At 43.7% G+C, this 20,423-nt stretch overlaps 1 protein-coding gene across 9 annotated transcripts in view; it reads left to right on the top strand.

The window, feature by feature from the left end:
- Positions 1-20,423, top strand: part of LOC139269036 (protein shortage in chiasmata 1 ortholog) — a 259,103-nt gene that overhangs the window by 167,681 nt on the left and 70,999 nt on the right. For 8 of the 9 annotated variants that reach the window (XM_070888055.1, XM_070888020.1, XM_070888030.1 and 5 more), the window contains 6 exons: positions 6,545-6,664; positions 7,124-7,300; positions 12,109-12,216; positions 13,045-13,229; positions 18,350-18,422; positions 18,779-18,845. In XM_070888055.1, coding sequence (XP_070744156.1) covers positions 6,545-6,664; positions 7,124-7,300; positions 12,109-12,216; positions 13,045-13,229; positions 18,350-18,422; positions 18,779-18,845 — 730 coding nt within the window. The remainder of the gene's footprint in view (positions 1-6,544; positions 6,665-7,123; positions 7,301-12,108; positions 12,217-13,044; positions 13,230-18,349; positions 18,423-18,778; positions 18,846-20,423) is intronic. The other variant, XM_070888064.1, reaches the window with a different exon arrangement.

The following is a 20,423-nucleotide window of genomic DNA, read 5'->3' as shown; positions in this document are numbered from 1 at the left end:
CCTTGTTCTCCATTATAAATTCTCCTGTTTCTGACTGTAAAGGACTACATTTATCTTCACTAATCTTTTTCTTTTTACGTACTTGTAGAAACTTTTGCAATCGTTTTTTATGTTCCTTGCAAGTTTACTCTCAATCTCTATTTTTCCCCTCTTAATCAATCTCTTGGACCTTTTTTGCTGAATTCTAATCTGCTCCCAATCCTCAGGCTTGCTACTTTTTCTGGCAACTTCTTATGACCTCTCTTTGGATCTAATATTATTCTTAATTTCTTTTGTTAGTCATGGTTGGGCCACTTTTCCTTTTGTGTTTTTGCGTCAGAAAGGAATGTATAACTGTTGCAATTCATGCATTCGTTCCTTAAATGTTAGCCATTGCCTATCCACCAGTCATGCCTTTTAACGAATGTTCCCAATCTATCATAGCCAATTCATTCCTCATACCTTTGTAGTTTCCTTTGTTTAGATTTAGGACCCTATTTTCAGATTGGACTACTTCACTTTCCATCTTAATAAGAAATTCAATCATATTATGGTCACTCTTCCCTAAAGGACCCCACACAACAAGACTGTTAATTAACCCCTTTTCATTGCACAATACCCAATCTAGGATAGCCTGTTCCCTAGTAGGCTCCTCAATGTACTGGTCTAAAAAACCATCTTGTACACACTCCAGGAATTCATCCTCCACAGTATTATTACTAATTTGGTTTGGCCAGTCTATATGTAGATTAAAGTCACCTACGATTACTGTAGTACCCTTGTTACATGCATCTCTAATTTCTTGTTTGATGCCATCCCCTACATTACCACTACTGTTTGGAGGCCTACAGACAACTCCCACCAATGTTTTCTGTCCCTTGGTGCTCCTTAGCTCCACTGATTCTACATCTTGATTTTCTGAGCCAATATCCTTTCCCACTATTGCTCAGATTTCATCCTTTACTAACACCACACCACCCCCTTTTCCTTTTTGCCTGTCCTTCCTAAATATCAAATATCCTTCGATATTCAGTTCCCAACCCTGGTCACCCTGCAATCATGTCTCTGTAATTGCAACTATATCGTATCCGTTTACATCTATTTGCGCTATTAATTCGTCTACCTTATTACGGATGCTTTGTGCATTCAGATACAGTGCTTTTAAATTTGTCTTTTTAACATTATTAGACATCTTAACATTATTTTGTACTATAGCCCTATTTGTCTTATCGCTATTTTTTCTTAGCTGGACCCTATTTGTTAGCGACCGCTTTTATTTGTATGCTCTGTCCCTTCCTGACATCGGGGCCAAGTTTCGGCCTGAGTTGCTCCTGTTTTTTTGGAGCAACTGGTTTAGAATGGAGTATCTTAGAAATTTGAATTCTCGGCATTTAGTTTGCTCCAGTTCTAGTCAGTTAGAACAGTTTCACTTTGGAACAGAACTTTTTTTTCAAAAGGGGGCGTGTCCGGCCACTTACGCCTGTTTTCAAAGTTTAGGCAGTGAAAACTTACTCCAAACTAACTTAGAATGGAGTAAGTGAAGATTTTTGTAAGTTCGAAAAAACCTTGTCTACACTTTAGAAAATCAGGCGTAGGTTACAAATTAGGTGTAGGGAATGGGGGGGGGGGGGGTTTAAAGGGAAGTTTACAAACATTAAACGCTTCAGTTTTACAAATAAAGAGCCATCATTAATAATAAATTATAAATACATCAATAAATCAACCAATAAATCAATCAAAAATAATTAATAAAAAATTAAAAAAATTTAAAAAACCAATAAATAAAACATTTTCTACTTACCGACTGCAGCACCGGGAGTCCTCCAACAGCATGCTGGGACGGCCCCCCCAGTGTGTCTCTGTCAGTGTCTCTATCTCTCTGCCTGTCTGTGTGTGTGTCTCTCACTCTCTGTCTGTCAGTGTCTGTGTTTCTGACAGCGAGGGGAGGGGGAGAAGGGGGGTGGGAGGGGGAGAGAGGGGTGGGGGGGAAGGGGGTGGGGGGGAGATGGAGTGGGGTGGGGGGATGAGGAGGAGGGAGTGGGGAAGGAGGGGGTGAGGGGGAGGAGGGGCAAGGAGAAGGGGGAGGAGAAGGGGGAGAGATGGGGAGAAGGGAGAGAGGAGGGAGGGAGGGAAGGAGAGAGGAGGGAGGGAGGGAAGGAGAGAGGAGGGAGGGAGGGAAGGAGAGAGGGAGGGAGGGAGGGAGAGAAGGAGAGAGGGAGGGAGGGAAGGAGAGAGGGAGGGAAAGAGAGAGGGAGGGAAGGAGAGAGGGAGGGAGGGAGGGAAGGAGAGAGGGAGGGAGGAAGGAAGGAAGGGAGGGAGGGAGAGAAGGAAGCTGAACGGCTGGGCCCAAGACTTCAGGCTGGATTTACAGGTAGGTGGCGTCGGGTCTCGGGGGGGGGGGGGGCGTCGCGGAGGTCCGGGGGGGGCGGGGGGGAAGAGTCGCGGAGGTCCAGGGGGTGGGGGGGAAGCGGAGGTCGGGTCGGGTCCGGTCGGGTGGGAGGAGCCTTATCCATGCAGCCCCAGTGAGGCCATTCGGCCAGGGCTAGGGGCTGCGTGCTTCTGGCCCCTTCCACAGTTTTGGGCGCCTGGAGCTACTGCACATGCGCGCCCACTATAGCGCGCATGTGCAGAGGTCCCGGCACTGTTTTCAGCGCAGGGACTTGGCTCCGCCCCCAACTGCTCGTGCTGCGCCGCGCCCAGCTCCAGAGGGCCTGCAGGGAGCCGGAGAATAGGTAAGTTTTTTTTAGGAGCACTTTGTGGCGCGAAAAACGGGCGTCCCAGTCCATAATCTGGTTATCCTTACCACAATCACGTTCCTGCATTGCTTCCTTTTCTTTTCTCTTTAGCATTATAGATTTCTCTCCACTGGCACCCTTCTCCCTACCCCCTTATTTAGTTTAAAGCCCTGTCTACTTCCCTAATTATTCGATTCGCTAGAACTCTGGTCGCAGCATAGTTCAGATGTAGTCCGTCCCCACGGAACAGCTCTCTCTTTCCCGAGTATTGGTGCCAGTGCCCCACGAATCAAAAACAGAAAACAACAAAAAGGACCTATAGGTACTCTACAGAAATCATGACAAGAGTCAGCCTCTTTGCCATCCACTGTTGCATTAAGGAGATATTTGAAGGTCTATTTCATCACACACCCAGCAACATACATTTCAGCCCCAACAATAGTAACAGAGGTGGCTTATTGATTGTTTCCCCATTGTGTAGGGCATCACTGACAGTATGCAGGTTACCATTTATGCACCAATAATCCTATGATGCACCTAAAATAGCAAGAATTATTATTCTATTCACTTGATCACTGCCAGAACCTATCACATGTACCTGAAGAGTATGCATGAATCTGAGGCATCAAACGTCATACAGCTCTGCCTTCATTAACTGCACCCTCTGCTAGTTCTGCATCACCAGTTTATTTCCTCATTCATATCACTATATATTTGATATGAGGGTTAGGGGTATCTGCTTATCAAGTGATCTTCCCACCATTCTGTGCATCATCATGGGCAGTCCCTTGAAATCGAGGAAGACTTGCTTCCACTCTAAAAGTGAGTTCTTATGTGACTGAACAGTCCAATACGGGAATTACAGTCTCTGTCACAGGTGGGACAGACAGTCGTTGAGGGAAACGGTGGATGGGACAGGTTTGCCGCACGCTCCTTCCGCTGCCAGCGCTTGCTTTCTGCATGCTCTTGGCGATGAGACTCGAGGTGTTCAGCGCCCTCCCGGATGCTCTTCCTCCACTTAGAGCGGTCTCTGGCCAGGGACTCCCAGGTATCGGTGGGGCTCTTGCATTTTATCAAGGATGCTTTGAGGGTGTCCTTGAAACATTTCCTCTGCCCACCTGGGGCTCACTTGTGTAGGAGTTCCAAGTAGACTGCTTGCTTTGGGAATCTTGTGTCAGGCAAGCCCGCCCAACACTGTGCATCACAGCCTCACTCAGTCTCCAACTTCAGCAACTGCAGACACCAATTCCAAAGCAATATCAATATAAATCAATTCTGATTCTTAGCCAGTGGATCTACTGGTATTGGTCCAGTGTCACAGATATGTTTTCACAAAAATAAGGCATCAAGCAAGTAGCCTCCATAAGGAATTTCAGTAAAGGCTCATTCGTTATCAAGAGACTAATATTGCTGCAGCTGAAAATAGTTTTGTTTGTGTCATCCCTCCCTCTCTCTATAACCTCATCCAGTCCGACCACGCTCCTCCAATTTTGTCCTCTTGCGCAACCCCAATTTTCTTTTCTCTACATTGGCATCTGTGCCTTCACCTGCCTAGGCCCTAAGCTCTGGAATTTCCTCCCAAAACCTCTCCTCATCTCTACCTCTCAATCCTACTTTAAGATGCTCCTTTGATCAAGTTTTTGGTCACCTAATATCTCCTTATGTGGCTCAGTGTCAAATTATTGTTTGATAACGCTCCTGTGAAGCGCTTTGGAACATTTTACTATGTTAAAAGCACTTTATAACTGCAAGTTGTTACTATTGTGAGATTGTGACTCTGAGCAAGATTGGAGTCGATTTCGCCCCCCACCCCGAGTGATGTTAAAGCGGCCAGCCGCCACCCGATAGTTCCCATGGGAAACCAGATCCATTTTCAGTAACTCTTTGAGGACTGAAAACGTGCAGCAATATTGGGCAGCCCGGTCATTCTCCAAGCTGGAAGAAAGTTTCTTGAGGGGTCCATACTCAAGAGGGGGAGGGCCCCGGTGTGGCTGGAGCCCAGGTTGTTGTTGTGGAGCCCAGAGGAGCATTCCTGCTCCTTCCAGCCCCACAAAAAAAATTATTAAAACTTACCTACTGAGCTCCTCACAATTATCAGGGAGCTACCACAATGGGCCCAAGTTTCGGGCCGCGCCTAGAACGGTGCAGCCCCGACCTGGACGCCCATTTTTCGCGCCCGAAAGTGCGCCTAAAAAATATCTGCAGATTCTCCGGCTCCCTGCAGGTTCTTTGCAGCTCAGCGCAGCGCAGCACGAGCTGTGGGGGGCGGAGCCAGGTCCCTGCTCTGAAATTAGTGCCGGGACCTCTGCACGGGCGTGCTACAGTAGGCGCGCATGTGCAGTAGCTCCAGGCGCCGAAACTGTGTGGGAGGGGCCCGAAGCACACAGCCCCTAGCCCTGGCCGAGTGACCTCACTGGGGCTGCGAGGATCAGGTTGCACCTCCCTCGTCCAGGACCCCCCAGCTCAGGGTCCGCTTCCCCCAGGACCCCCCCACCCCCAGCTCCCACTCCGATGACCCCCCCCCCCCAGCTCCCGCTCCCCTCCCCCCCACCCCCGTTCCGACCCCCCGCCAGCTCCCGCTCCAACGACCCCCCCCCCCCAGCTCCTGCTCCGACGACCGCCCCCCACCCCCCCAGCTCCGGCCTCCCCTGGCCACCTACCTTTAACTCCTTCGGCGGGGCCCGCCCGCCCGGCATCTTGCTGGGGGTGGGCCCCGCCCAAGATTGGGCCCGGCTTCTTCACATCAGCCGGGCCCGTTCAGCCTCCTCCCTCCCTCCCTCTCCCCCTCCCTCCCTCTCCTCCCCCTCCCCCCTCCCCCCCATCACTCCCCTCCACCCCTCCCTCCCCTCCCCTCCCCCCCTCCCCTCCCCTCCCTCCCCTCGCTGTCAGAAACACAGACACTGACGGACAGAGAGAGAGACACTGACACTGACAGACAGAGAGTGAGAGAGAGACACACAGACCGACAGAGAGAGAGACACACAGACAGACATAGAGAGAGAGACACACTGGGGGGGCCCCATCCCAGCACGCTGTTGGAGGGCTCCCGGTGCTGCAGTCAGTGAGTCGAAAAATTTTTATTGATTGATTTTTTAATTTTTTTAATTTGTTATTAATTTTTTTTGATTGATTTATTGGTTGATAAATTGATGTATTTATCATTTATTATTGATGATGGCCCTTTATTTGTAAAACTGAAGTGTTTAATGTTTGTAAACTTCCCTTTAAACCCCGTCCCCCCCCCCCCATTCCCTACACCTGATTTGTAACCTATGCCTGATTTTCTAAGTGTAGGCAAGGTTTTTCTGAGCGTACAAAAATCTACACTTACTCCATTCTAAGTTAGTTTGGAGTAAGTTTTCACTGCCTAAACTTTCAAAACGGGTGTAAGTGGCCGGACACGCCCCCTTTTGAAAAAAAATCTGTTCCAAACTGAAACTGTTCTAACTGACTAGAACTGGAGCAAACTAAATGTCGAGAATTGCAATTTCTAAGACACTCCATTCTAAACCAGTTGCTCCAAAAAAACAGGAGCAACTCAGGCTGAAACTTGGCCCCTTTGTTTCTGCTGGGCGGGTGGCCTCCGGATCAACCCCATTTTGTTTTTTTTTGGCTGATCTAAAGTACGAGCTGTGTATTTATCCATGGCATTGAAAGTAGACTCTCTTTAAATTTCTTGTTTAAAAATTGTATATGCAGATGTGTGTGGAATTCACCATGTGTTTTACTTATATTTTTTGCAATTTGCCGTTCCCTTTATTTATTGAAAAGCGTTTTGCGATTAATTTCCTGAATTGTGAGCCGTTAAGTGTCTTGGTTTTCTATTTCAGGTGATGGAAATGTTTACAGCATTGCAGTGAGCAGTGAATCAGTGACACCACAGATAGATTCTGTGCAGGAAATAAGCCAGCAAGAGCTAAACAGCACTTTGTTAGAAGTTCAAGCATCAGGTATTTAAGATTTCTTTGACATTTTAATGTAGAAATCATCACCAAATTAGGAAAAAGTGGGTGCTTCTGCTTGCTGTCTCTTAACATTAAAAATTGCTACACAGCGAGTAGAGCTCTGCACATTTCTTTTTGTGGCGAGCTCTTTTATCATTGAGCTCAGTATGGGGTGCAGTTGGCAGTATAACTTGGAACTGCAGCCTAAATACAAGGCTTTGCTGGCTGGTCCTAATCTACTTGCCAAGAAACCTGGATGCATCAATGTGCTCCCTGTCACCGTGCAATTAAAAGGTACAATGGCTTCATAAAATATGTACTTGAATGTAAAAAAATCAATAAAAATGAACATGGAAAGAACAAATAATAAAAAGCAGTTTCGAACTAATGAATACAATAAAACTACATTAATCAATGTGATTTATAATTTTGTTGACTAGAAATACCTTTCTTTTCTGCTTGCAGATAGCCAGTGTCAAGCATACTATCTTTTGGAGGCCACAGCAACCTCTGTGCTCCAGCACTTGAAGGGCTGTGCTATTCATAAGGCTGGGACAGGAACATTTAGTACACTTGCTTTTGACCACACTAGGTTTTTCCTAAAGCATCAGGAGAAGGTAGTGAGTGATGGTGTTAAACAAGGTTAGTTTTAAACTTTTTCCCCACATAAGAAATATTTACTAGGAGACACCAAGTAAGATTTATAGTAGACAAAAAGTGCAGCAAATGTAGAAAATTAATAGCTACGAAAAATGTGTTGCATATTCCAATTGTTTATTCTTCATAAGCCATTGCTCTCAGTTATGCATCCTGAGTGATGTAGCATGTCGTATAGTTTGAAATAAATACAGGCTTTCTATATGGATTCAACAAAAAATTCACTTTTCTTACAAACAACATTAACTTATTACCAAGAAATAAGTTATTCACTAATCTCAGTTAAAAATCTGGAACCTTCCCATTTTAGTAAGTGCAGATGAGTTTAGTTTCAATTAAAGGGGCAAGATGTTGTGCAAAATCGTGTTAAATAATTCATAAAAAGGAAGTTATACAATGTTGTATTTGTCAACCATAATGGAAGTAAGGGTCTTGAAATGCCTTGGTTCTATATATAAAACAAAAAGCATCTAAAAGAAAATTAAAAGAGGTCACAAAGCTTCCTACTTCAGGATGAAACCTCCTACGGACATAAGAAAACATCAGACAAGAAAAGACCAGCTGATCCATCTAAGAAGAAAAAGGAAAACTTGCATTTACACAATGCTTTCCATGACCGTAGGAGATTCCAAAGCGCTTTACAGCCAGTGCTGTTGTAATGTAGGACACCAGTCTCTCCCATACAGTTGTGATGCCTTATGCATCACGTCAAGTGACTCCTTGCCCTCTAGGTGCCATGTAGTCTCATGGGAGAGACACAAAAAAACCAACGCCAATTAGGGGAAAACATCTGGAAAATTCCTTTCCGATCCCTCTAGGTGATCAAAAGTAGTCCAGGAGACCACATTGAATTTGACTTATTATTTGGTACCGACCTCTTGTATAATGTGATCTATGCCACAGCCTGCAATCAATCCAGCTCTCTCTAACTGGTAAAAGTAGAAGTGGTCCACACCAAAACAAATTGCCACCAAGGTGAAAGGTATCAAATAAATAACTTACCTGGGCAGAAAATAATGGTGTAAAATTTCCACCTATTGGGTATGGGACACAATCAACACAATCCTCAGATTCTGGTAAGTCATTTAAAAAAAATATTTAATGTTTTTGCCAGTAGTGAGAAATGAAAAAAGCACAATGTATGCTACTTTGATGGCATGTGCTGTCTAAAAACATAGGGCTAGACTTTCCACTATGGTCGCTATCGCCCAAAAATGGGCCTTAGTGCTTTTTTTATTTTTCAGAATCAATGGAATATCGCCCATTTTTTTTAAACGCTAGTTTCGCCTTTTTAATTTGGGCGATAGTCTTAGCGATGTGAAATGGGCCTTAGCGATGTATTCAGTCATGCAAGGCTGGCGTCCATAGCAACGGCCGTTCTGCGCATGCGCGTTTTTTTTTCAGACAAAGAACTTTTCCCATATGGGTTGACAGAGAGAACAGGGGACCTGGTCCCCATCAATAACATAATACAATCTTTCGTTTATTCTAGCCCCTGTTGCTTTATAAAATAAAATCTATCAGCCAACTGAGGTGAACTCCATTTCCTTCCTCATGAGATGACATTCCCTAGTTCTGCTTCTACTTGTACTGTGGACCAGGGGGGGGAGGAAATCCATGATTAATATTAACCCTGACATTACAACAATGTACTTCTTTGTAAATTTTCTCATTTTATTCTCCCATCTCTATTTTGCAGCATGTGATTCGTGATCAATACACTATAAATCGCTATAAATGCCCTTAATTTTTCCTCAACAAATACAAATGTGATTAGATGTTTGACAAGAGTCAAAAAGGCCCTTAAAATCACTCACAAATTGATTCGCCTGACAGCCTTTTATTACAGATCCTCCCCGTAGTGCCGAGTAGTGCCAAGTTATTGCAGCTTTTCTTCAGTGTCTTTTTGGTCAGCAATCATTTGGGCGAATTGTCAGCGAAATGCTGAAAGTAGCGCTCGGCGATAATCTGGGCCATAATCAGGCGCAAGTTTCCATTATAAGCACTATTCTCGGTCTTGCATGATGATGAAGTCCCATTTTTTTTTAAAGTAGGCCGGGTGATGCAGCTCATTCATGTGTGCCAAAAGTTGGGCTGGTGAGAAATGGGCTATAATCAGGTGCTAGTTTCCACTTTTCAGCAAATATGGCCGATAGCCTGCATCTCAGCTCTTATATGGACGATAAATGGGCGATGATGTGCCGAAAGTCTAGCCCTATTTAGATATAATGGCCTGGATTTTGCCTTGTAATAACGGCGAAACTGCCAGCGTTCGCCATCGTTACCCTGTGAAACTGACAGCAACTTCTGGCGTCCTCACTGTGGACATCCAGAAGTTGCTGTCAGTGATTCCCCGCTCCTCCACAGGATGCGCTGTTGAAATCTTCACAGATGGAAATCTTAGAAATCACTTGAATTGATGTGAAATTACACTTTTTATGCACAATTCTCGCTGTTAAAACCCCCCAAAAAGTTAAGCTTTATTGAATGAAGTATAACTGGATTTTTAATAGTGCATAATTACTGCTGAACAACCTCTCTGGCCCTGAAAAGCTAACTTTATATTTGCAGACTGTCAAATTTCTCCATTATGATAAGAATTCCATAGATTTTTAAAATAATAATAAAACATTTTTTTTAAGTTTGTTTGATATTTTAGCATCTACCTTAATCCCAAGTGTATGTCTTTATTTCGCTCCATGTAAAATGATTAAAAAGTGAAGGATAATCGGTGCTTTTTATTTATTGGTTTGCTGTCTGTGAGAACTCTTCAAATGTGATTGGCTGCTTAGCCTGCTTGCTGACATCACTGTTGCTGGACGCCAGAGATCCCCTATAGATGGCGTTAGAATGAAATTAACGCCGATAAAGGTGAAATCAACGCCACAAAGATCACTAGATTTGTGAGCAGCTTTCTTCGCGGTCAGCAGCGAGAGCTATTACTTTACCACTGACTGCAAAATCTGGACCAATGTTTAGTATCCAGTTTCATCAGCATCACAGTAGTTATTTTTAAAGACTAATTAGCTCAATGTGTTATGTTGCTTGCTTCCTACAAATTATTTCCTCAATAAATTCCTATTTCAAAGTGACATTCTTAAAGAAGTGTTCTGTATCTTCAAGGACAGTTGCTCCATATTCAGTTCATTAGCATAAAACGGCACTGTATTGCTAGAAGAGGATGAAGTTGATAAAGAGGATTAGAATGGGATTGATGGCCACAGCCCTTATAGTCCATATCCCAGCCAGAAGAGTTCAGTGGCCAAAGGACATTACACTACTTCAAGGATATTCTTGTCGACCACCTCTGGAAAGGATTGATAAGTCTTGAACACATGATGCGATACATCAGCTAAGGAATGGGTCACACAAGTTGTTGCCTCAACACTTTGAGCTAACATCTGGAGCTTAGAGGAGGCATGGCATGTCCTGAAACCTCAGGGCATTGACCGTTTCTTGAAGCTTTGCAGTTTGGTTTCCACAAGATGCACAACTATAACACTGCTTTGTAGTGTATGTTGCTTGTATTTTGGGCACTATCAGATAAACAAGTAGCCTTTCTGGTCAGTTTGCTCACTACATTTCGAGATCTCTGCACTCCTCCAATTCTAACCTCATGAGCATCCTGGATTTTAATCGCTCCACCATTGGTGGCTGTGCTTTCAGCTGCGTTGGCCCTAAGCTCTGGAATTCCCTCCATAAACCTCTCCGTCTCTCTACCTCTTTCTCCTTTAAGATGTTCCTTAAAACCTACCTCTTTGACCAAGCTTTTGGTCATCTGCCCTGATATCATCTTCTGTGGCTCGGTTTCAAAAATATTTTTATTGATATTGCTCTTGTTAAGTGCCTTGGGACATGTTGCTACATTAAATGTGGTCTATAAATGTAAGTTGTTGTTGTTGTACACTGGTGGGCGGAGTATCGGCGGGGCAGGTCTCCAGTCATCCTGGTTAACCCTTGCCACTGGATAAAGGCCTAGCTCTGTCAAGCCCGTGTGGTGGCTGATGTGCAACGGTCAGCACACGTTAAAAAAAACCCACGCACAGGCATTTTCCACCCCTTCAATTGTTGTTCAGGACTGGAACATGGGGTCCTTCATATGTGAATTCATGTGAAAGCAAGTCATCCTCGTTCGAGGGACCGCCTATGATGACACTGGTGTGCAATCAGCTGCTTTATACCACACAGCTCAGTGAAATCTCCACTTGGTAATCTACCAAAACATCTGAAAACCAGACAGGTAGAATTGTTTGGACATCCCTGAGTACCACAGTAGCCAGTTCAGAGGATGATCCTGTGAAAGAGCCTACCAGTGAATCATCATTCCCAAGTTTTCAGACAGTTAATTTTAATTTATTTTTGTAAATATATTTTAAGCAATAATAGTACCTGCGTATTTATTTTACTTGAGAAATATAGGTCATTTACCCTATAACTTTCAACAATTTATTTTTATAAGAAGTGACCATCTCTTCTAGGTCCATAATTTTTTTCTTAAATGAATTTTATGTAGTAATTTTGATCTCAAACATCATTCTAGCACTTGAGTTTGCTACCTCTCCAGGTACGAGTCTCAAACCAGTAGCATAATGACACTGAGAAAGTACAAGGATTTTAAAGTTGGACCGCTCAACCTCAGTCAAATCATGTCACAGCAGGATACATGAGACTCGGTAACACATAGCTGGAAACATCTAAAATATAAAGAATGGTACTGGGGACCTGTTTACACCAAAAATCACAGTACTAGATATGCTAATGCAGAAAATAACTTTCTTTTGCTTCTGTTCTAGATAAGCATGATGAAAATGAAGTTCACTTGTACAAGCATGCAGCACTCCTTCATCTATTGGTGACTGTTCGTGATCTTCTGTTGATGTGTGACTTGGACACTGCTATAGGTATAAAGTACAGTAGCAAATGGATTTCTGTAACTGAGTCAAGATTAAAAAAATGAAGACAAGACCAAATAATTCAGTTCTGCAAAATAATTTTTCTGAAGGCGACAAGCCTTGTGTAGAAATACTATTTTTCCGGCTGAGTTTTTATTTTGGATTTATCATTATCAACCTGTAGATTCATACCTGATTAAGTTGTAAATAAATAATATATATGTGGCCAACAATATGTACACTTGAAGAGGGGAAGGATGGTTTCAAAATGTTCCGACAAGCCATCCAGTCAACAACTGGCAAAACTCATTGCAAATAGAGTTTTCCTAAATGCTTAATGTCCATTGCAGATTTTAACATTTTCATGTTTTCTATCAGATTTTTTCTAAGAATGTTTTAATTCTGTGTATTAAGAAATAGAATCGAAACAAAGTAGGTATCCGCAAATTCAGTGTATACAAAACTTGTATTGAATGATAAATTTGGAATCTTGTATTTTGTCATATAAATGACACTAATTTTCAACGGGTTTATAATTATCATTTGTGTTCCACTTGGAAGATCTCCCATCAAATTACATTAATATTCATGTTATTACTGTGCAAATTGACTTGCATAACAGAAGACATAAAATATTGTTAATATTATTTCCTAAACCTCAGCACAACCATTAATATTTTAAACAAAAAATTGAAGCAATAGGAGAGACATGTTTTTGTTGCTATCTTACTTGTCTTTGAAACTTGGATGTAATATAAAAGACTAGTGCTGTCCATTCTGCACGGTCTCCCAAGCATCTTTTTTCTAATTGCCATTTATTTAATTTTTCACTTTCAGGGTATTTGTTCAGAGCCAAAGAAATGTATATAAGCACTTTGGGTTCATGTTTAGATGATATTTGGAAGAAACTCAGAATTGTTCAATATGTCAGTCAGAGTAAGCAAGAAAGCAACCCCAAAGTAACCGAACTTCAGAATCAGATTTTAAGGTGGATACAAACTACTCACACAAAAGAACACAAGGTATGAACCATTTTAGAGGCTGTCCTTTATTTTAAAATATGGGGACTCAAGAGCTTTGAGTACTTTTTGTCATTCATGTTACATTCTGAATATAAGTAATGCAATGATAGCTTTCAATGTAATGAGTAGTGGGTAATTTTTTACATGAACACTGCTCAAATATTAAATTAAAATGTAAGAAGCATATCATGCAGCACTCAATATTAACAATTGTGTCACAGGCTTTTTCATTTCCACCCATCTATACTCTAATCTTTATATAATTTGTACTACACGCAAAAACCAACATCAGAAAATAAGAAGGTTTTGAGCTGAAGAGGCATCTGCTTTTAGATGAAATGTAAAGCTGAGGTCCATTCAGTCTTTCTGGTTGATACAGATTGTGGAGTTTTGATGTTCCGTTGAGAATGTTGAGAAGATGAAGGCTAAATGGAGGAGTTAAGTTTCAACCACATTTCCATCTGTTGCATGAAATACAAAACATTTTCTGGTCCTGCTTTCATATTAGTAAGAGTTTTCATTCAATAATTAGTGCTGTTGTGTATGGAGAAAGAGTCAGACTGAACACTGTGAGCTCAAAGTAAAGTGTGACCTCAGTCTTTTATTGCAGGTCTCCAGAGTGCCTCTCCAACCTGTGAAGTCTTCTTAAATACCTGTGCTCCCAAGGGATTATGGGATCCCTTGGGATTCCAGGGGATGAGCCCTCTAGTGGCTGTACAGAGTAAATACAAGTCCACATATATAACAACACTTCCACCCAAAGTCAATAGTGTAACTATTTACAATGTGAGTCGATCTGGGGCCCTTGTCCTGGTTGATCGTCTCGGTGTGAAAGCTGGTGTTGTTGAATCATTTGTTGGGCCCTCGCTGGGCTGCCTGGTGTGTTGGGCCCTGCAGGGCTGCTGTGGATGATGGGTTCTGCTTCATGGTCAACCGTGGTGCTGGTGGTCACTGGTGTGTATGTTGGGGAATCAAAAAAGGTAGGGTCCAAGGTGGGTTGCTCAGGATAGTCCGTGAATCTGAGTTTGATTTGGTCCAAGTGTTTCCGGTGAATGAGTCCATTTGAAAGTTTGACCTGAAACGCCCTGCTCCGCTCTTTGGCCACGACAGTGCCGGGAAGCCACTTGGGACCTTGTCCATAATTTAATACAAATACAGGATCATTGATTTCAATCTCGCGTGACACATTTGCGCTATCATGGTATGCACTTTGTTGAAGCCGCCTGCTCTCGACCTGTTCATGTCGATCAGGGTGAACTAACGAGAACCTTGTCTTAAGTGCTCTTTTCATGAGCAGTTCAGCAGGTGGGATCCCAGTGAGTGAGTGGGGTCTAGTGTGGTAGCTAAGCAGGACTCTGGATAGGCGAGTCTGCAGTGAGCCTTCAGTTACCCTCTTCAAGCCTTGCTTAATGGTTTGCACTGCTTTCTCTGCCTGACTATTGGACGCTGGTTTAAATGGGGCAGATGTGACATGTTTGATCTTGTTACGGGTCATGAATTCTCTGAACTCAGCACTGTTAAAACATGGCCGGTTGTCGCTCACCAGGACATCGGGTAAGCCGTGAGTGGCAAACATGACCCGCAGGCTTTCAGTAGTGGCAGCGGACGTGCTAGCCGACATTATTTCACATTCAATCCACTTGGAGTACGCGTCTACAACCGCAAGGAACATTTTACCTAAGAACGGGCCTGCATAGTCGACGTGTACCCTAGACCACGGTTTGGAGTGCCAAGACCATAAACTTAGCGGTGCCTCCCTGGGTACATTGCTTAACAGCAAGCATGTATTACATCTGTGAACGCAGGACTCTAAGTCCGCATCGATACCGGGCCACCACACGTGGGATCTGGCTATCGCTTTCATCATTACAATGCCTGGGTGGGTACTGTAGAGGTCATTGACGAGGTGTCTCTGCCCTTCTTAGGCACCACTACTCGATTGCCCAACAGAAGGCAGTCTGCCTGTATAGACATTTCATCTTTGCACCACTGGAACAGCTTTATCTCTTCCTGCATTTCCACTGGGACACTGGACCAGCTTCCGTGAAGCACACAGCTTTTGACTAGAGATAATAAGGGGTCCTGGCTTGTCCAGGTTTTGAACTGCCGGGCACTGACGGGTGATTGCTCACTTTCAAATGCTTCCATAACCATGGCTAGATCTGCAGGCTGCACCATTTCCACACCCGTGATGGGCAATGGCAGCCTACTGAGAGCATCGGCGCAGTTTTCTGTGCTTGGCCTGTGGCGGATGGCATAGTTGTATGCGTACAATGTGAGCGCTCATCTCTGGATGCGGGCCGATGCATTGGTATTTATCCCTTTTCTCTCGGAAAATAGGGATATAAGTGGCTTATGGTCAGTTTCCAATTCGAAATTTAGCCCAAACAGGTATTGATGCATTTTCTTTACCCCATAACCACATGCTAATGCTTCTTTTTCAATCATACTGTAGGCTCTCTCAGCCTTAGACAGACTCCTGGATGCATAAGCAACCGGTTGCAGTTTCCCAAAATCATTAGCTTGTTGCAATACACACCCGACGCCATATGACGACGCATCACATGCTAGTACCAAACGCTTACATGGATCATACAACATAAGCAATTTGTTTGAGCATAACAATTTTCTCGCTTTGACAAAGGCATTTTCTTGACTTTTAACCCAAACCCATTCGCCCCCTTTTCGTAGTAAGACGTGCAGTGGTTCTAGCAGTGTGCTGAGATCCGGTAAGAAGTTACCAAAGTAGTTCAAGAGTCCCAGAAACGACCGCAGCTCCGTCACGTTCTGTGGCCTCGGTGCATTCTCAATTGCCTCCGTCTTCGCGTTGGTGGGCCTGATGCTATCCACCGCAATCCTCCTTCCCAAGAACTCCACTTCAGGCGCCAGGAAAACGCACTTCGAGCGTTTTAACCTGAGCCCAACGCGGTTGAGTCAATTAAGAAACTCCTCCAGTTTCTGATGGTGCTCGACTGTGTTCTGACCTGTGACCAAGATGTCATCCTGGAAGGCCACGGTGTGCGGGACCGACTTCAATAAACTTTCCATGTTTCTCTGGTATATCGCCGCCGCTGATCGGATTCCAAACGGGCATCTGTTATAAACAAAAAGACCTTTGTGCGTGTTGATGCAGGTGAGGGCCTTCGATGATTCCTCCAGTTCCTGCGTCATTTAGGCTGAAGTCAGATCCAGCTTCGTGAACGTCTTTCCTCTGCCAGCGTTGCAAAGAGGGTATTAGCCTTTGGTAGTGGGTATTGGTCCTGCAGGGAGAAACGATTGATAGTTACTTTGTAATCGCCACAGATTCTGACGGTGCCGTCTCCGTTGAGGACTGGGACAATAGGACTGGCCCACTCACTGAACTCGATCGGTGAAATGATGCCCTCTCTTTGCAGCTGATCTAGCTCGATCTCTACCCTTTCTCTCATCATGTACGGTACTGCTCTCGCCTTGTGATGGATGGGTCGCCCCCCTGGAATTAGGTGGATCTGCACTTTTGCTCCTTGGAATTTCCCGATGCCTGATTCGAACAGCAAAGGAAATTTGTTTAAGACCTGGGCACACGAAGTGTCGTCAGTGGGCGATAGCGCTCGGACGTTATCCCAGTTCCAACGTATCTTTCCCAGCCAGCTCCTGCTGAGCAGCGTGGGACCATCGCCCGGTACCACCCAGAGTGGTAGCTTGTGCACCGCTCCATCGTAGGAGACCTTTACGGTAGCACTGCGGATTACAGGAATCAGTTCTTTTGTGTAAGTTCTTAGTTTCGTGTGAACTGGAGTGAAGATTGGCCTTGAGGTCTTGTTGCACCACAACCTTTCGAAAGTCTTTTTGACCATGATGGACTAGCTCATGCCCGGGTCCAGCTCCATTGATACCGGGAGTCCATTTAGTTCAACATTCAGCATTATCGGGGACAATTCATGGTGAATGTGTGCATCCCATATACCTCTGCCTCCTCAATTTGAGGCTCTGGTTCGTCGTGATCCTCCGTGGATCTGTCCTCCTCTGCATCATGGTGGTTTTCAGGTTTAACAGGCTTTGCAGCTCGCCTGCACACTCGTTGGAGGTGCCCCATTGTTCCATAGCCCTTGCAAATGTACTCTTTGAATCGGCATGAATGTAAACGATGCTCACCCCCGCAGCGCCAACAAGGTGTTAATGGCCTTGCATTCATCACCCTTGATGGTGGACTCTGAGACATCTGCGGACTTGATGCTGCAGGCATGTGTGACCTGCCATGTACGTTACGATTCGAAAACAACATCATTTTGTTCGCAGTACTTGTAGCAGCACTTGTGTGTTGAGAGATTTGCTTCGTATTGTCACTGGTGGCAATGAACGCCTGGGCTATCGCTATGGCCTTACTCAAGGTTGGGGTCTCTACAGTCAAAAGTTTGCAAAGTATGGTTTCGTGGCCAATGCGAAAAAGTCTCTGAGCACGTGCTCCAAATGTCCTTCAAATTCGCAATGTCCTGCAAGGCGTTTTAGCGCGGCGATATACCTAGCCACTTCCTGGCCTTCAGACCTTTTGTTGGTGTAGAACCGGTACCTCGCATCAGAACGCTTTCCTTTGGGTTCAAATGCTCTCGGATCAGTATGCACAAATCGTCGTATGATTTCTCCCAAGGGTTTCGTTGGAGTGAGCAGATTCTTCATGAGGCCATATGTTGGTGCCCCACAGATGGTGAGGAGGATCGCCCTTCGTTTGGCAGCGCTCTCTTCACCATCTAGCTCGTTGGCCACGAAGTATTGGTCGAGTTGCTCCACAAAAGTTTCCCAATCATCTCCCTCCGAGAATTTCTCCAGGATGCCCACTGTTCTCTGCATCTTTGGGTTCGCTATCTGTATCTGGTCGCCAGTTGTTGTGTCTGGAGAAAGAGTCAGACTGAACACTGTGAGCTCAAAGTAAAGTGTGACCTTAGTCTTTTATTGCAGGTCTCCAGAGTGCTTCTCCAATCTGTGAAGCCTCCTTAAATACCTGTGCTCCCAAGGGATTATGGGATCCTTTGGGACTCCAGGTGATGAGCCCTCTGGTGGCTGTACAGAGTAAATACAAGTCCACATATATAACAAGTGCACTTTATGTGCTAGAAATTTTTAATGTCATTTTTCTTGAACAGGTATTAATCATTATCAGGATGGATTCCGACTGTGTTAGAGCTACACTTACGAACAGCCTCACCAAAGTAAAAGGTGAGACATAAGGTTTGGTTTGTCAGATTATCTCTTAATTCTCGTTCTTCTACTAGTTGGGTTAGTCATGTTACACTGTCATATATACATAGCTCGCACAAAATACACTTTAGTTTCCCAAAACTTGGTCTCCTGTTCACATGTACAGATACAATCGGAGCAGTGTTTGCTGCAAAAATAAACTGTATGTTACTGGGCCTTTCCTGTTCCATTCAGTGATGTGCCTCTTATAGTTTTTGTAAAAGATAACATTCCATGAGATACATTGAAGTAGTCATTATCTTCAGAAAAGTATAATATATCTCAGTGCTTACATGCTTGCTCATCTCTAAATGTGTCACGCTTACATTTTTTAGACTTAAAACCAGCTGCAATTTTTCCTGAAGAAAATGCCACTTTGAGTCGCCAGAAAGTTTTAAGCTGGTTGGTAAAGTTATACTTTGAATTGTTGTTTCTCAAATTATGCAGAGGTCCATAGGAAATCAGGCAGAGATTGTTGTAGGCAGTATATAGTCATCTGATTACTTAGATCATAGCTTAAATATTTAAGGACTAAAAGGTGTATAATTTCTGTTGGTACCATACTGTTTAATGTGTTTATGTAAAAATTCTTTGTCTTGCATTAATACAATTGTTCCCATTTAAAATAAACTGATTAACAACTGTGTTTAAAAAAAGTATATGAAGGAACTTTAAGCAAATTCATTAAACACTAAAGAAAATTACATCCTAAAACTAAGGAATAACTGAATGCTTCCCATGATTTTACCTTTTGTTGAAGAAAAAATATTGGGGTACATTTCCTGACTGGCACTTTTCCCATATGAATGCTTAATATTTGTTTCAAATTAGTTGGTATCTATATTTTTTAAAAAGAGCTCACTCAGGATTTAGTATGAATGCGTTGTGTTTGTATAAGAACAGCTCCAATCTGAAAATATTCGCTGGTGCCATTTATTCGAGGGATGAGCTAGCAGTGGGTGTGTTTGATTTCAAGTTGGAAGGCCACATGGGTCAAGTCCCATGGCTGCTCTTCATTCTGACTCTCACTTCAAGTGGGGAGAGTTCTCTCACCTCTCCGTCATGCCTTTAGAACGCACTGCAGAGACAGGGTGCTTCATCTTGGGACACAAGAGTACTCCTCCTGCCCTGACTTATTTTTATCGCCAGTCAGTTACAAAGGAGTATAAGTAGCCATGGTGAAACCTGCTCCCTCGATGCCTATGGGTGAAGGCAATTGTGAGGCTGATGATTGGCATTGTTGGGAAAGAGATAAAAGGCAAAATATAGGGAGCAAAATGTTTTGAAGTGACTGACCTTGTATGTTAATGTCAGATTTGCACAGCAAACACATGCTTTAAATGCCAGAAGTACTTTATGAATAAAATGGAATATTTATCTTGTTACCCTGTACAAGTTCTTTTAAACAATTGTAACCAGTTTCTTGTCATACAGTCTGCAGGTGTGTAATTGTGCAGATAGATCAGTTCATGTTTATACAAATGTGCAAGATCAAATGGCTGGAAAAGTATATAGTTTCATAAAGAATCGTTATTTTGAGTTTAGAGGATCTGATTAAAAATTGGTGTAATTCGTGTTAGTATTTTTTAAGTTCCTTTTGTTCATTTGTGCTTATTTACGATGCACAAAATTAGGGGCACTGGGATTTTCTATGGGTTAGAAATTGGCCTCCTTTGCTCCCCCCCCCACCCCATTAGCGCCTCCAGAGGATGATAACGGGGCGCTACTGGCTCTGTGACCAGGCGTGGCGAGAGTACCAACGGCCACAAAATTCCCGTGGAGGCTTGCAGCGGTAGTAACCCCTAGCGCCCTGAACCCGAACTTCATTTCCGCCCCCTGCAGCATAGCCAGGCGTCAATACCGGCAGCTGCAGGAGGTGTTGTTAGGGATGTCGGCCGCTTGGGGAGTGGTATTTAAAGGCGATGATGGTTGGGTAAGTAAAAAAATTATTTTCAGGCCCAAGGTTATTTTTTTTTTACA

This window comes from Pristiophorus japonicus, chromosome 1 (genome assembly GCF_044704955.1).
Source record: "Pristiophorus japonicus isolate sPriJap1 chromosome 1, sPriJap1.hap1, whole genome shotgun sequence".
Classification (NCBI taxonomy): Eukaryota; Metazoa; Chordata; class Chondrichthyes; family Pristiophoridae; genus Pristiophorus; species Pristiophorus japonicus.
The sequence above is the reverse complement of the archived record's forward strand: the minus strand, read 5'-3'. Positions and strand labels throughout refer to the sequence as shown.